General features: G+C 40.1%; 1 protein-coding gene across 2 annotated transcripts in view; it reads left to right on the forward strand.

Annotated features, from left to right (window-relative positions):
* LARS1 (leucyl-tRNA synthetase 1) overlaps nucleotides 1-16,113 on the forward strand; it is a 47,806-nt gene extending 31,693 nt beyond the window's left edge. The window contains exons 22-32 of one of the 2 annotated variants that reach the window (XM_045028348.1): nucleotides 795-858; nucleotides 1,569-1,752; nucleotides 2,011-2,101; nucleotides 2,989-3,129; nucleotides 5,010-5,150; nucleotides 5,251-5,361; nucleotides 6,796-6,906; nucleotides 10,094-10,198; nucleotides 11,258-11,353; nucleotides 12,758-12,890; nucleotides 15,740-16,113. In XM_045028348.1, the coding sequence (XP_044884283.1) occupies nucleotides 795-858; nucleotides 1,569-1,752; nucleotides 2,011-2,101; nucleotides 2,989-3,129; nucleotides 5,010-5,150; nucleotides 5,251-5,361; nucleotides 6,796-6,906; nucleotides 10,094-10,198; nucleotides 11,258-11,353; nucleotides 12,758-12,890; nucleotides 15,740-15,945 (1,383 nt within the window). In that variant the 3' untranslated portion in view covers nucleotides 15,946-16,113. The other variant, XM_045028349.1, reaches the window with a different exon arrangement.
* The last annotated feature ends 207 nt before the right edge of the window (nucleotides 16,114-16,320 follow it).

Consider the following 16,320-nt stretch of genomic DNA (forward strand, 5'->3'; position numbering starts at 1 on the left):
CTTTATGGGAGTGTTTCTTATGTCACAATCTTAATTACAGTACTTTAAAGGTGCATTTCATTTTGAAGTGAAAGTGGGGGAAGAGAGGAACATTCATACAGACAAAATTTGCTTTACTGAGTATGTTTTGTCAAAGTTAATTAAATGTGCTTTAGCCTCAGGGTATAATTGTCAAAAATGCCTACATGACATAGGGTATGGCTACACTTCTGTCAGAATTGTGACTGCAACACATGTAGAAATACTGGAGCTAACTTGGTTCTAGCAAACCTGAATAACAATAGCAATACAGGCAGTATTAAGGACTGTCCATCTCTACAGGTCCCTAGGTATGTACTCAGGTGGCTAGCCTGTGCTGCTGCCCTGGCTTCACTGCTGCTGTTCGAGCTAGCTAGATTGAAGATAGCTCAGCACGTCTACATGTGCTTCAGGCACATCTCTGTTTGCAGTGTAGACTGAGGCTGTGCCTACACCACAGAGCCTATGCCGGCATAGCCCCCTAGTGTAGATGCAGCATATGCTGTGCAAACAGTGGTAGTTATGTTGACAGAAGCCCATTATGGAAAACAGGAGACTGAATCAGGAGCTGAGTTTGGGTGTCTTGCATGATAATGCAGAAAGCTAAGTCCTGAGCAAGCCACAGGAATCTCTCTCATCTACCTTGGTTATTAATGAGACACAATCCTACCCTCTTAGGTGGGGACAGCTTGTTTTATTTGCATCTTTCCTCCTTTGTTTATCAGACTGAGCAGCATGAACATGTCAGAATTTCTCTTGTCTGTCTTCTCTTTCAGATGTCTAAGTCTACGGGCAACTTCCTCACCCTGAGCCAAGCTGTTGACAAGTTTTCTGCAGATGGTAAGTGCCCGTTAACTTGCATTTGTTTTAGTGATGCTAAATTTTTGGGTCTGTCATGCCATCTTCCAAGGATGGAAGATGGTTTATTTGCAGCTTTGATATTTGAATTGCAAGAAGTACAATGGTTATCGGCTGCTCTTGTCTGTGAATAATCACTGAGCTCTTGTATCTGTAAGAATGCAGAGTACATGTTAATCCTGGCATTAGTTATCAGGGACTCTGGGTCGGTAGGAAGGATCTTTTTTTTTTTTTTTCATCAACTGCAAGGTTCTTTGGCACCTCCTTTCGGCATCCTTTCTTGTCGCACGTCCCCTTCTGAGGCCCAGGGCCCAGATAGTGAACGAGAAAAGTGCAGAATTTTGCTGCTGTGCTAGACTCTCATTATTTTGTTCACTCATACCCCTCTCTTTTTGGACATGTCCCCACCCAAGATCATTCCTGCCTTTTGGGACACAATGGTTTTTGTCCCTCACGCTCCTGTAACAAGGCGATACGCTGCCCTCCTCACTCCAATCAACCAGATCCCTTTTGAGGCACTGCTTTCACTCACATTGTCCACTTGCAACACACGCTTGTCCTTCATAGGCGAGTGTTTTGTCTGCATTTTGCTGGCCCTCTGCATGAAAGACCAGTTAGGATTCAGGCAGTTGCATTTACTAGTTGGCTGTGGAGCCAGACGTGTTAGTTAATCCTGTCTCTCATTCCTCTAGGCATGCGTCTGGCACTGGCTGATGCTGGCGACACAGTTGAGGATGCCAACTTTGTGGAAGCCATGGCAGATGCTGGTATTCTCCGTCTCTACACCTGGGTGGAGTGGGTGAAGGAAATGATTGCAAATAGGGACAGTTTAAGAAGTGGGCCTCCCAGCACCTTCAATGACAGAGTCTTTGCCAGGTACCTCTCAGAATAAATATCTTTGTAGTTTTTAGTTTCTTATCGTGAGTCTAATTTTCACGTTTCATTATTCTGTAGAAATAGCTTCATAAAATAAACAATGCTTTGAAACAAACAAATGTCAGACTAGTGTGTGTTCCTGCCAGATCAGGGTCATTTATAATGTCTCATTACCATTATCTTTAATTATTATTGCCATTGCTATGTACGTTGGACTGTGTGATGCTAATATTTTCTCTTCTCTTTTTTTCTTCCTAGCGAAATGAATGCAGGCATAACAAAGACAGATCAAAATTATGAGAAGATGATGTTCAAGGAAGCTCTGAAAACTGGCTTCTTTGAATTTCAGGTAGGAGGCCTACTCTTCAGGGGCAGGAAACCAAATACTGACATTTGTTACATCATGTGCCTTTTTCTTTTGATACTGATGTCTCTGATTCCTATTTAATTATACAGTTGAATCAGGGTCCGTATTGTGCTGAGAAACAGGAATAACTAAATTAAGTAAGGATCTGAGGTCGTGGTGGTCTGTTTGTGGCATAATACTTCTACAGGAAGCAGCTGTGATATTGCAAATAGAGCCCTATGATCTTAGGTGAGCAATATCCAGCAGAAAAGCACAAATGGTTAAAAAGAGTGTTTCCTTGCCTCAGCTTTTTTTAAACAAGAATAATATACATGAGAAATACAGAAAATACATCAGCAGAACTATTTGGAAATGGAATGTTTTTCAAAATGTTTCATAAGGTGTCAGCATTTCTCTAAAGTGTCTGCAGAACCATCTGATTTCACTTAATAATATCTTGTAGAGACTGCTTTACGTGATTGACTTGTCTTTCAGGAATATGATTAGGCAGGCTGAACAGTGTACAGAATGATAGATCATATTTATTGCCGTTTTTCTTAGTACTTAATGGCATCTTTTATACGGGCCATCCAGAATGATAGCACCTAATATACAATTACAGTTATCTTTGACTTTTATGTCTGTGTCGATAGATGTCTTTTTTTTTTTAAGAGCCATAATAATGTAAAACTACTATGTCCAATTGGCAGAAGTTCGTACTCTTCCATTTCCAGCTGTTTAAGAAAATATAGTCCTTTTAATAATCCATTATCGGATTCTAAGTAGTTTACATTTTAAAGACATATTAAAGCAAAGAAATTGGCTTTTTAAGAAATATTTCTCCATGACAGCTAGAATGTTCAATGGTGGCTGTGCTGGTTGTGTTTCAGGCGGCAAAAGATAAGTACCGAGAACTAGCGATAGAAGGAATGCACAGGGACTTGGTCTTCCAGTTTATTGAAGCTCAGACTCTGCTGCTGGCTCCAGTCTGCCCTCATCTATGCGAACACGTGTGGACACTGTTGGGAAAGGTACTAGTATATAACTCAAGAATGCTTCTTTGAGACTCTGCTTTTGGCTCAGGTTAGTCACAGTAAGCATGCATGCTTAGTCAGCCCAAAGTCTGGGGCAAGAGAAAAATTAATATGCATCATGAATCACTGAACTATGACTGCGTCATCAATCTATTTGAGTTGAAGGTACTGCCCCAGTTTTGGTTGTTAGTGTTTAAAATTTTAGACCTCTATCAGTATATGATATACATATGAAGTGTATATTTGTGATACTTTTATTATGTGAACTTAATATGTGAGAAATTTGATGCCGGAATGTTCAAGATGTAGCCTGATCTATAGATTATGTATAAGATTTCCCAGTTACCACTTTGAGGGTTGACAGGTTATTGTCCCAAGATCAGGCCCAGTATTATTACAATTACTATATAGTTGTGAAGCCCGATGTACACAGTTGCAACTCAGACTATAGGAACTCTTCTATATTTACAAATAGTTTATTAATACATTTAGCACAGTCACAAACACTTTAACTCAGTAAGGTAGATAGAGATAATACAGAAAGTACATCTGAACATCCATACTTACACCATTCCTTGCAGAACAACCAGTAATGTTAGCCATTATCTTCTTCATAATCATCACCTTCCTCATCTTCACCAGTGGCCATCATTCTGTCACCTCCCAAGGACTACATCTCTCTTTCTTCTCCTGCCCACAATTGGGATGCCACTTTTATAATATGGTACGCTGATGCTACCATATCTAATGCATATTCAGTAGGGGTTTCTCCCCTCTTCCTTATTTGTATTTCCTCCCCTTACTAATGTTGAGGTAGCCTTCTTCTATAGGTTAGTATATTTATGATTTCAACTCATTATCATATATGTCAATTTTGTTGCCATGGCACTCTTGTAGTTGAATGTTCTTTCCAAAACCTGGTGCTAGCTCATGTTTCTGTGGTTGGCTGATGTCATTATGGACAAAATTCCCCCTTATACTCTACTTCCAGTTCCCCAAAACATAGGGGTTACTGTTGGGCCGTTTATCTATGCCAAAGTTCATCGCCCTGGGGCTTAATGCTAACTGCTGAAGACAGTGTCTTACAGAATGCAAGCCTGTAGGTTCCTTGCATTACTACTGAATATAATAAAGGAAAGGCAGTGAATATAGTACATGCATGCTAGCCCTATGAGCCCTAGAGGGTGTGTGTGTAAAATGCTGTATTTGTTATAAAACTAATATTGGTGTGAGAAATGTAATTGTAGTTGATAATCTGTAGATGAAGGCTTTATCCAAAGCCTGTTGAACTCAATAGAAAGACTTGTATTGATTTCAGTGGGTCTTAGATCAGGTTTGTGCTTAATACCTGGATGTCTTCCATATGTAGATAGAGGAATTGTGTGAATGCATGTCATATAGCAAGAGAGTGTGACAATGTGAACCTTGTATATGCGGCTATGTTTGCAAGGATGTTGTGTTAACATACATAATTTCAATGTAGTCATATGCCTCATTGTTACGAGGTGACCTAAAGTTAACCCAAATAACAATGTGGAGTTCATTCACTTAGTCATACAGCCAATATCCACACTTGTGTAGGTAATTTAACAACCACAGAAGTAAATTTCAAGTTTGCAAACGAAAAATTATGTAATGGTATAAACATGAGCATGTGTGTGTGGGCATTAATACACTTTCACCGTTGCATGCTAATTAGGAGTATATTTCTGTACTTCACAGCTGAATTGTAGGGTTAGTGAGTTGGTGTACTGCGAAATTTAAACTCTTCACGTATCTCCTGACTGTTCAGTTTCCAATTACAGTACAAGAGATAGAGAAGTCACCAGAATTTCTTGTCCTTTAATCCCAATGCCTGTCATTTTCTTTGTTGACAGCCTGACTCCATTATGAAAGCTTTGTGGCCAGTGGCAGGCCCTGTGGATGAAGTATTGATCCGATCTTCCCAATACCTCATGGAAGCAGCCCATGATCTCCGACTGCGTCTCAAGAACTACATGGCACCCCCGAAAGGAAAGGTGAAATACGCTAAGTCCCTTCTCCAAAAATGTATGCACAAAGTTAACAGATTCAGGGACTCTTCTGAAATGATGCATATTTTCCCTCTTCTTTCTTTAGAAGGGTAGTAAGGAGCTCCCCCAGAAGCCATCCCATTGCACCATCTACGTGGCAAAGAACTATCCACTTTGGCAATATACCACCCTATCAGTTTTGCGCAAGCACTACCAGGTGATCTTCTTTTGTTGACACTTCATGCAGTTTTCATATGCTCTCTATTTTTCTGTCCATGAAACAAAAGTTAGCTTGGCATTGAGGTATTTGAAAGCAAGGAGAAAGAGTTTTAACTTGCTTTATTATGCTCTTGTAACTCGACAGGGGATTACAGTGTTCAGTAAAAATGGGTTTTGGCACGTGATTGAGTCCACAATATGACCTTTTACTTTTGACATTTTTAAAATAAAGACTGGCCAGCATTCCATTACTTGTAATCTTTTTCACATGCATAGATTAGTAAAATATTTCTCCCCCCCCTCAATGTTTTTGAGGAAATATTGGCTATTGTCAGACTAATTCTGCCTTATTATGCAAGGAGTTTTAGAAGCATCAGTTCTGGTACTTGGTGGGTATGGTATTCAGCAACTTTGCAGGAAATTTGCTGAAATGCAATCAATTCTTCTCTCTTGTAAGTAATACAGTGTAAGGAAATCTGGCTTAAAAGCAGCAGACCCTGCAGTGCTGAGCTGCTGGAACTGATCCTGTAATTGTTATGGTGCATGAACAATTGTTCTTCTCAGCCCTGACAAGTCAATATCATAATTGGTAGATTGCAGAGTTGTGTTTTTCCACCCCCATCTGTAATACCAGGGTTACATTTCACATATGGTTGGAAATGAACAAATATTGGTATTCTGAGGGTAAACTAAATTGGAGTGAAGTCTGCATTTTCTTTACATCAGGGTCGAAGTCTGCCATTGGATGCAGAGATGCAATGGTCACTGCTGCCAGTGAAAGTTGCAGAGCAAATATTGGATTGTGGAATTTGAACCTTAAAAAAATTAATGACCTAAGATACTGCTGCTCCATGTCTGCTTAAAAGAGGGTCTTATTTCACAAGATTAAAACATGTGGCGAAAATCCAGGCATACTTAATGTTATAGGTTTATGCATGTTGCTTTACATAGTGAACAAAGACATTGGGTAAAGTTTTCAAAAGTGCCTAAATCTCATTTTCGAAGTGATTTGACAATGGGACTCAGATTCTGAAGTCACTTAGGTGTTCTGAAAATATCCCTAGTCTCAGTCTCAAATAGCTTAAAATCTATGACTGGGATAGACAGGATGCTTGGAGAAACACTGAGTTGGGAGAGTGAGGGGTATACATCATAAGCAAATTGCCAGCCAGGCCGCCATATGGTCATGTTTTTTTTTCCCAGGCTTTTTTTAGGTTTACTTTTAAAAAGTTATTTAAAGGGACTTGGAAGATCGTTCCCCATGGGATTGTGGGAGCAGGTGGATTTTGAGGTGTGTGCACTGTAGGTGGAGGGAGGACATTACAGGCATACGGGGAGTGTGAAAGAAGATGCGGAGGAAACTGGTAAATCCTTGTGGAGTGTGTTGATATTTGCTGTGCAGTCCTTAGTGGATTGTTGTTTCATGTTGTAGATCAATGGAGGACAATTGCCAGATAACAAAGTAATCGCTGGTGAATTGAACACCTTGCCGGAGCTGAAGAAATTTATGAAGAGGGTTATGCCTTTTGTTGCCTTGATTAAGGTAGGTGTCAGAGAACGGGACCAAGATAAGGACAAGTTTTCAGTTGGGAATAAGAGAATTATCTGAAATGTAGGCAGTGATATCAAATGGTTAGAGCACAGGCCCGGGTGTTGGGACTATCTAGTCTATTCCTGGCTCTGCTTTACTCTGCCATCTTGAGCAGGTCATTTAACCCCTCTCTGTTCAATTTCTTATCTGTAAAACAGATGATATATCTCCAAAAAGAAGTGGAATGGGGCTTTTTGTTGTTGTGTATAAAGCACTTTGAGACTCTTGGACAAAAGGTGATGTGTAAGTGCCTTCAATATGTATTGGCCTAAGTGAACTATGGGCTAGTTGCCACTCCGTAGCTTGCAACTAATACAAATTTGTATGATTTGTGCCACACTGCTTCAAGTGTATCCCTCCTGCATACATCAAATGCTTCGTTTCTTGTTTGTTTTCTCGGAATGAAACCTGGAACAAGGTGGTGCTATGGGGATATTAAATAAATAAATGGAGATATCCTATCTCCTAGAACTGGAAGGGACCTTGAAAGGTCATCAAGTCCAGCCCCCTGCCTTCACTAGCAGGACCAAGTACTGATTTTTGCCCCAGATCCCTAAGTGGCCCCCTCAAGGATTGAACTCATAACTCTGGGTTTAGCAGGCCAGTGCTCAAACCACTGAGCTATCCCTCTGTCTTAGCAGAATTCTTAATATAGTTTAGAAGTTTGGCACAAATCTAGAGTTAGTTACTGGGCACTCAGTTTTTAAGAGTGCATCAGTGGATCGCTGAGCTGGATTATTAGTAATGGAGTGTTACCAACTCTCACAATTTTATCATGAGTCTCAAGATACTTAGGGATTTTCTTAAAGTCCTTGTCATGTAATGTTCATGACAGTCAGAAAAGCAAGTTTCTACCTCTCCTGGGGTGGCAAAGAAAAGCTCGAACACAAGAAGCTGGAATGCTCAAAAACCAAAAGGTCAATAGAATGCAACATTTATTATTTTTAAAAATCTCATGATTTTTAAGCCAGTCTCCTGATTTTGGGGGCCTGACTCATGATTTTTTAAAACTTAAATTGGGAATGTTGATGGTGAATAGAAAGGGGTAAGTAATGAGCTTGTGACAATGTTACTTTTTTTTCTAAAATAACTAGAAGATGTTAACTTGTTTTCTTTTTAAAACACATGTAAGCAAAGTTGTTCACTTAGTAGAGCAGCGAGTTTTATTGCACCACAGAAATGCAGGCTCATTCTTTCCCTGTGCATCCAGCACTAACCTAATTACCCACTTCTTCTGAAGCACACGATATTCAGAGAAATAGAATGGATAAGACCAGCTATAACACTCTCCGCTGATTATTCTCCTGGGTCAGTATCTGCTGCATTAAAACGTGCCAGGGGGTATGGCATCCTTTTAAGATTAAACTAGTTTAATTATTTCATCCCATATATAAAACACACCATATGGCTTTTAGGGATTACGGGTAGAAGATTTTATTAGGGAATGTTCTGCTTTCTTGATGCTGCAGAACTCCATTGATGTAGATGCTAGAGCTGTTGTCTGTCTTGCTTTAGCTCCAAAAAGTCACAAGGTCTGCTGTTTAGTGTTTTAACTGTTCAATGTGTCTCCTATACTGAAACAAACCTATATTTAAAGATCCTATCTGAAGCGAGGAGGCTGGCACTAACTAGATGGCTTGCCTTCATCATGAGCTTTGGTCATGCTTACCACTTTACCTCCCTACGCATAAGGCTTATCAGACAGTCTCAGCATGTATGTTTTGAAGCCACAATAGATAGCAGTTACATAACGAGACCTAGAAACATCCAGCCCAGATTTTTAATTTCCTAGGCCAGTGGTTCTCAACCAGTGGTACACGTACACCGGTGTCTTCCAGGGGGTACATCAACTCATCTAGAGATTTGCCTAGTTTTACAACAGGCTACATAAATAGCACTAGTGAAATCAGTACAAACTAAAATTTCATACTCACAATGACTTGTTTATACTGCTCTATATGCTAACTATACACTGAAATGTAAGTACAATATTTGTATTCCGATTGATTTATTTTATAATTATATGGCAAAAATTAGAAAGTAAGCAATTTTTTCAGTAGTACTGTGTGTGACACTTCTGTATTTTTATGTTTGATTTTGTAAGCAAGTCGTTTTTAAATGAGGTGAAATTTGGGGGTACGCAAGACAAATCAGACTCCTGAATGGGATACAGTAGACTGGAAAGGTTGAGAGCCACTGGGCCAACATGCTATGCTCAGAAGTAGATTATTCAGCAACTTCAGTGTACAAAAGATATTTCTTTGTTCTTTCCATTAAAGAAAGATTTTCTAATTTACAAACTGAAGCAAATTACTGATATGTTTTTAAGATTCTTGGATATTAAAAAACCATATATAAAAACAAATTCTCAGTGAAGCAGAAAGCCACAACCACCTGAAATCTGACCTTGTTAGACGTTCAGGGAACACAGCTTAGTTTGTGAAAGCAAGAGAGGGGCTGGAGTCTTAGCTTTGAAAAGGAAGTTCTGTTTTGTTCTCATTAGAGATTTCATACATAGGAGGTGACATCCTGGCCCCTTTTGAAGTCAATGGAAAAAAATCCCATTGATTTCACTGTGGCCCCGATTTCATCCATTGTGTGTATTAAATTAAATGTTGGAATTTTGAGTAACTGTGCTTTAATATACAAAGCACATTTTTTTTTCTATGAAGAACTTAATGTACAATTACTTTGGATGTGTCCAATTTCTGCCTGCCTGTCTCAAACTAGGTCATCAGACTGGACTTCCTGCTGTGAAGCAGCAGAAAAATGGCAGCTTTATAAGAGTGTCCTACAGTTTGCACATTTAAAGAGAGAGTGAAATGTTCACAGCTGTTTCTATATACTTTTCAAATTCTGTGTTAAAATGCATTCTCGCTTTTAAAAGAACATTCAGCCGTACAAATACTGGAGCTGAGGTTCGCTTCCCCTTCCATCAGTGTCAGCATCTCGCTGTAGAAACAGCCATTTCACTGTCAATTATAACTACTGTACTATAGTGCGTGGTGAAATTGCTCTAACAGCGAATATCCTGGTCTACTCAGGACCGATGCAGCTGGAGTGTGTCGCTTCCCAGTGTCCTCTTCATTTACAACCTGGGAGAGTTTTAATCTAAATTTTCCTTCTTTTGACATGACAGGAAAATCTGGAAAAGACGGGTCCACGTGTTCTTGACCTGGAGCTGGAATTTGATGAACGGGCCGTGCTCATGGAGAATATAGTCTATTTGACAAATTCCCTGGAGGTTCGTGTTCATTTGGCGGCATATTTTATTTGACCTTTATTGGAGTAGCTGGAGGCCCAACACTTGCTGAGATTTTAAGCCTACCTAAATTCATTTCTGATTTGGGATGACCATGAACATTTAATGTTTTTATCAACACTGACACGCACACTAATACAAAAAGCAGAGTTTGGTCTTATTGAGAGATTCTCTTTGTGTGTACAGTGATGACCCAGCTCTGAAGAGCCAGTTCTCTCTGGAATTGTGTCTGACAGAGAGTCAGTGGGAAAAGGCTCTTCACCGGTGAACAGTGGAAAATGTCAGAAAATATTCTGGCTTCCTCAAAAATTACAGATAATCGGCCTCTTCGATGGCCAGAGCCGTAGAGGGCTGTTCCAAGGAATGCCAGTGAGCATAGTCAGTATTCTTATGCTGTTATAGCTTCTGATCTTGCCAGGGGCGGCTCTAGGCATTTTGCTGCCCCAAGCCGCGGGACCAGCGGACCCTCCACAGGCATGCCGCCGAAGGCAGCCTGCCTGCCGCCCTCGCGGCGACCAGCAGAGCGCCCCCAGTGGCTTGCCGCCCCAAGCACGCACTTGGCATGCTGGTGCCTGGAGCTGCCCCTGGATCTTGCCGTGGCAACTATATGTCATCTCCTAAAAGGAGATATCTCCATGCCAAGGCATTTAGAGCTAGAATATGGTGCATGCTGCTTTTACTGTGCATGCAGATGCCAGTGTGGGAAATTGAAGGGGAAAGCCTAGGCACAGTTACAGGAAATAACTTATTTCAGGATTTCTAATCTCATGATATTTAGATTTAAAGCAATTGATTACCTCACTTTATATTCTGTAATATATGAAGTCAGTGATCTTAGCTACATTTTGAATTCAATACTCTGAGCAAGATCACCATGCTGGCAGTAGTATTCTGTCCCTGTTGTTCTTTGTTTTGCCTTTTATCAATGGGGATTGCGCTCCTCTGTACCGTAGAAACAATTCTACTTCAGTGGCCTGGTATCTCTCATTAATTCAGAGGGAATGATAGTACTTTTATTTCTTCTTTCCCAATGCACCAAAGCTGGATCATATCGAAGTGAAATTTGCGTCTGAAGCAGATGATAAAATAAAAGAAGATTGCTGTCCTGGAAAACCTTTTTCTGTGTTCAGAATGGAAGTAAGTTCAGAAATCCAGAGGCATTGGAAATACAGGGGACATCACTAACTGATTTAAAAAAATAAAATGACTTTCTATATGAGGATGTGTTCCCATAAAAAAATATCTGCACTGGAGGGATAGATGGCTCAGGGCACTTTGTGACAGGACATGCTTGTTCACGTTAAGCTAAAATTGGTAATGACTAAATTGTTATCTTGCTATCCAGGAGCCTGTGATATACGAGTTTGTTCTCAGTCCAGTTCCCAGTGGATATGATTGCACAGCATAAACATCCATCCCCTTGCACCTTGATCTGTGTTTCTGCTGAAAAAAGCCACAGACTGGATGTGTGGAGACTAAACTACCTTTTCATGTCTATAGTGGGCCCTCTGGTTAAGGGCTGATGCACATTGGCAGGGTAATGATGGGGTTTCAAGTTGTGTGATCAGTATAAAAACTCTCCTGTTGTCAATCCAACACCTTTTACAAGCACTGAAGTGATGCTTGTTTTGTTCTTTAGATGTAGAATTTAACATGACTGTGATTGTGTCTTAAGTTTACTTTCAGTAGAACCTCTCTAATTTACACTAACTGGGAGACTTATCACAGGTGACTGAATTTGGAGGAAACCTCCCCTTCCCTGGTCCCCCCCCCCCCCCCCAAAAGCACAAGAATAATGCTTGCTAGAGAGGGATGGGTAATCTTGTGGCTAAAGCACAGGGCCAAGATTTGGGAGTACAGAGCCGTGGGTTCTATTCCTGGCTCTGTCATGAAAATCCTGTGTGGGCTTGGCAAGTCTCGCTTCACCTCTCTCTGTCTGAAAAATGGAGTTATTACTCACCCTATCTATTTAGGGTATTGCAATGCTCAGGAATTTGAGCTCCCACGTGGAAAGTGCTATTTTTGATTTGATGCATCCCAAAATGTGCTGTGATTTTGATTATGATAACTGCAATAATGTACTACTATACTGCATTGCATTTTGTGAAAACAACAAAGGCCTGTAAACTGAGACCTCATTACACCTCTCTGTAGTGAAGTCTTTGAGAGGTAGAGTGAGTAATATGGCATGGAGCTCAGTGAAGTTCACCGTAATGCTACCTTGTACCAATCCTTCAGCTAGTTATAATAATTTAATATGGCTATTTGGATATCTTAAAAGCAAGACGCTTGAGTGTATTTAAAGAAACAGTAAGCATTGTTATACATATGCTGTAGCTTATTTTTTTAGGTCTGTGATGGTGCTTGCATCCATCCACTGGTATTCAGTATTTCTGAATAAAAGGTGTTCTTGTCCCTCTAGAATGCACTTGGATGCCAGACATTTCTCTTTGTTCCCTTGCTGGTTGCATGCTTCCTATGCGATTCTATCCACAAAAAGCATGATTTTTTAAAAAATTGTTTATTCTTAATTTCTTACAGCCCAGCATATCTCTATTTTTGGTAAACCCCCAACCATCTAATGGCCACTTCTCTACAAAAATCGAGGTCAGACAAGGAGATGGTAGAGATGCAATAATCAGGCGTTTAATGAAGGTGGACAGAGGAATCAAAGGTAAATGTTGGTTTGGAAGTACAGATATCATATTTCAACCAGGCAGTCTCTGAACAATTGTGCAGTTTCTCGAATTCCCAGGAGGCAGGTCTTCATTATCAACAGGAATCTCTTTCTGAAATTTTGCCTGTTTTAATAATTGCTTAGTAAGAAGCAAAGAGCTCTTTGCTCAGTGAATGTGAATACAGGATAAAACAGGGTGCACTCTCCTGTTGAGGCGTAAAATTACAGAAGCTGAGGCATTATTGACAAGCAAATGAGTGTGCCTCTGATATGAACCCTTAATAAGCACTGTCTTCCCTCCTTGGTTAGTCCTTTATTCTCCACCAAAAGAGCCACTTCCTCTCTGTCAGTGATTTGCACAGTGGATATGTTCTTGTGCCAGGGATTCCCAAGAGGGGGTTTAATGGTCCAATAAGCTGCTATATGGCGCTTCTTCCAGGAGGGTGAGGACCTCCTGGGTTAGAGCCCTCTGAAGAGAATTGCCGGATTGCGATTTATCTTCTGTTCAGACATTTTAAAATGAATTCATTGTGAAGAAAGTGCCAGACTGACATTTCAAAGCTTTTATTTATCCTGCGAAGCGTCTCTACACCCCATATCCTTACCAATACCCAAGCTACAGATATAATCTTTAGGGAGGGAGATCTTTGTCATAGTACATCTCATCCTTAAGCCACTCTGTTAAGACAGTTGACATAAAGGCCAAACAGTGCCAACCACAATAGCATGATTTATAATGTGAACACTTGTCCTCTAAGAACCTAGACAGAAGCAGATAGTTCATTTCAAATAGGGACCACTGAAAAATTGTCCCGTGGTCTATCAGTCGCTATTCACCTCTGCTAAATTGGAACCAGTGACCTAAATGTGAAAGGCTCAATATTCCATTACAAGTCCCCTGAGCCATCCATTCCATCCCATTTCTTAATACACTAAATGCTTTATTTTAAAGTTTTAAATTTTAGACTCTATAATGGAATAAGGGATAAGTACTAGCAGAATCTTTCTGAAAGCACTTAGAGTTCATTGGCAGTAATGAGCTGCCATGTGAAGGCATTAAGACAAATGCGTTTTGTCACCTAGGAGCCAGAGTCTGCAGGTAAACTGCTATAAATTCTGTTCCACCCCCCACAGAACAGCTTAAGAGGTAGCTGTGTCACATAAACATCAAGAGGTTATATGCAGGTGCTGCAACCTTCTTTAGCAGCTTAGGGTGGTTTTCAACAATGAAAAATTGGGTCATGGTAAAGTTAACGTGTGTTAAACAAAACCAAAAAACCCACGGACTCCATGCAAATATGAATGTGCCCATTTCGAATTCCCATTGTGCTGTGCTTGTGTGGTTTCCTATTTAGAGAAATTATCTCCAAAGTAACCTCCACAAACTTTTTCTTGGAGATGTCCAAGGTTGCTGCTGGTATTCATGTAATTCAGTCTCTCTTCTTGCTGCTTTGCTTTCCAGACATATAGCCTTGTGTCCTGTTGTTTGACTCCTGCCTTATGTTGCAATATAGCATCCCCCCATTGTAAGTGCCAGAGAGGCCGCGTGCATAAATGGAATGGAGGAAAGGAAACCCTGTGTTCTCCTGCTGACTCTGCCATTGACTTACTGTATGGCCTTGAGCAAATTCCTTAGCACGTTTGAGGTACAGAGAAGCTAGCTGTACAATGGGGATAATAACGGTTTCCCACTGGTGCTGTAAGGGTTGTTTTAATTAATATTTTTATAGTGCCTTGACAATAGAAAGTGCTTTGTAAGTAGCATATTTTCAGTGGTCATTTGGGTAGCATTTTTTTTTTTTTAGAGGTTACATTTTCCTTTTCCTTTTCAGTTAAAACAAGTATTTTTCTCCAGCTTACATTGATAAATTGATTTGTTTAGCAATTCCTAGTTTCTCCTTACTCACTTGCTACAGAATGCCTTATTGGAGAATACTGTGGCCATCAAACACATTGTTGGAAAAATGTTACATTTCAGGCTAGTATGTTGAAGGGCAACAGTTTTCTTAAAGGGACAGCAGCTTTTCTTTGTCTGGAGACTTTGCTAATTCCAGAGCCAGACAAGAAAACCTCAAGCAGTGCAGACTGGCAACCAGATATGAAGGGAAAACTGGACTTGGTCTACAGGCTTGTAACACCAAGGTTGATTTTTTTTGCATGTGGTTTAACAGCTTGCATTTGTAGTAATGCTTATCTCAAGAACAAAGAGACAATTTTATAGTGATGCACAAGGAAACAGTACTTTAAAAAAAATGCTCCAAGGAAGAAGTACATGGTAATGTGCATGGCAAAGGACAAACAGAAAGGAAAATACATTTTGGACTCATACACACCATTAACTAGAGTTCTGCAGACTAGCAGTTTGAAATGAATGAAAACAATAGAGAGAATAAATCAATGATTCTTCCAGATCTTTGTTGCTTCTAGGGCATATCACTGTTAAGCAAGTACCTGAGGAGTTTCTATCTGATGAAGGCTAGTGGTGAGAGAGAGCTTTATTTGTCAATTAGTTTCTGGGCTCATTAGTAAAGCTCTTGAGATGTGAATTGTTGTTTGTGGTCTGTTATAGCTGCTGAAAAAGCAGCTAGTGTCATTCAGTGCTGAGCTTTAGGAATCGGGACTCCTGGGTTCTGTTCCCAATTCTGCTAGCAACTTGCTTTGTGACCAAGTTGTATAACCTCTGTGCCCATTGGTAAAATGGCCATAATACATATTGCATATGGCTTGAGGCTTAATTGGTGTTTTTAAACTGTTGCATGTTTCTTTGAAGAAAGGTGCCTTAGAAGTGTCCATTATTAATTAAAGACCTCCATTCTGTGACCTGAGAATTGTTAATTCTTTTGTAGAGCTCTCTAAAGTAAAACTAATGCGATTTGATGATCCTGTGCTGGGCCCCCGTCGTGTTCCTGTGCTTGGAAAAGAAGATGCAGAGAAAACGCCCATTTTAGAGCAAGCTGTCTTCCACCTCGACCTGGCTGAGAAACGGGTTCGCATGACCGAGAACGGGCTGACAGTGGATATCGGCGACACAATTGTCTATCTAATTCATTAATTTGTGGACTATACCAGCTTGAATCCAGGGTTAATATGATATTTTAAAACTCCAGAGTGGCTTTGAAAACGTCTGTAATGGACCAACATAACTGTCATTTCTTAAAAGAAATGTGTTGCACATCCCCAAAATCTTTTAAACATGGGTATAATAAACATTTTCCTCCTTCCCTTTGGCTCTTCTTGAAATAAATAATTTTCCCAAATGCTGAGACAGCAAATTCACCTTTTTCAAGAGCTTCTTAGCTTTTTGGTATTAGACAAAGCTTTACATGGTATTATTCTTGTCAGCTAGGTACTGATTTCTGTACGTAGAAAGTGATCAGATCTCTCATGGATAGATTGATAAAATAATAGAAAGTGGAAAAATTGCATT

The sequence above is a fragment of the Mauremys mutica genome, chromosome 8 (genome assembly GCF_020497125.1).
Source record: "Mauremys mutica isolate MM-2020 ecotype Southern chromosome 8, ASM2049712v1, whole genome shotgun sequence".
Taxonomy (NCBI): domain Eukaryota; kingdom Metazoa; phylum Chordata; order Testudines; family Geoemydidae; genus Mauremys; species Mauremys mutica.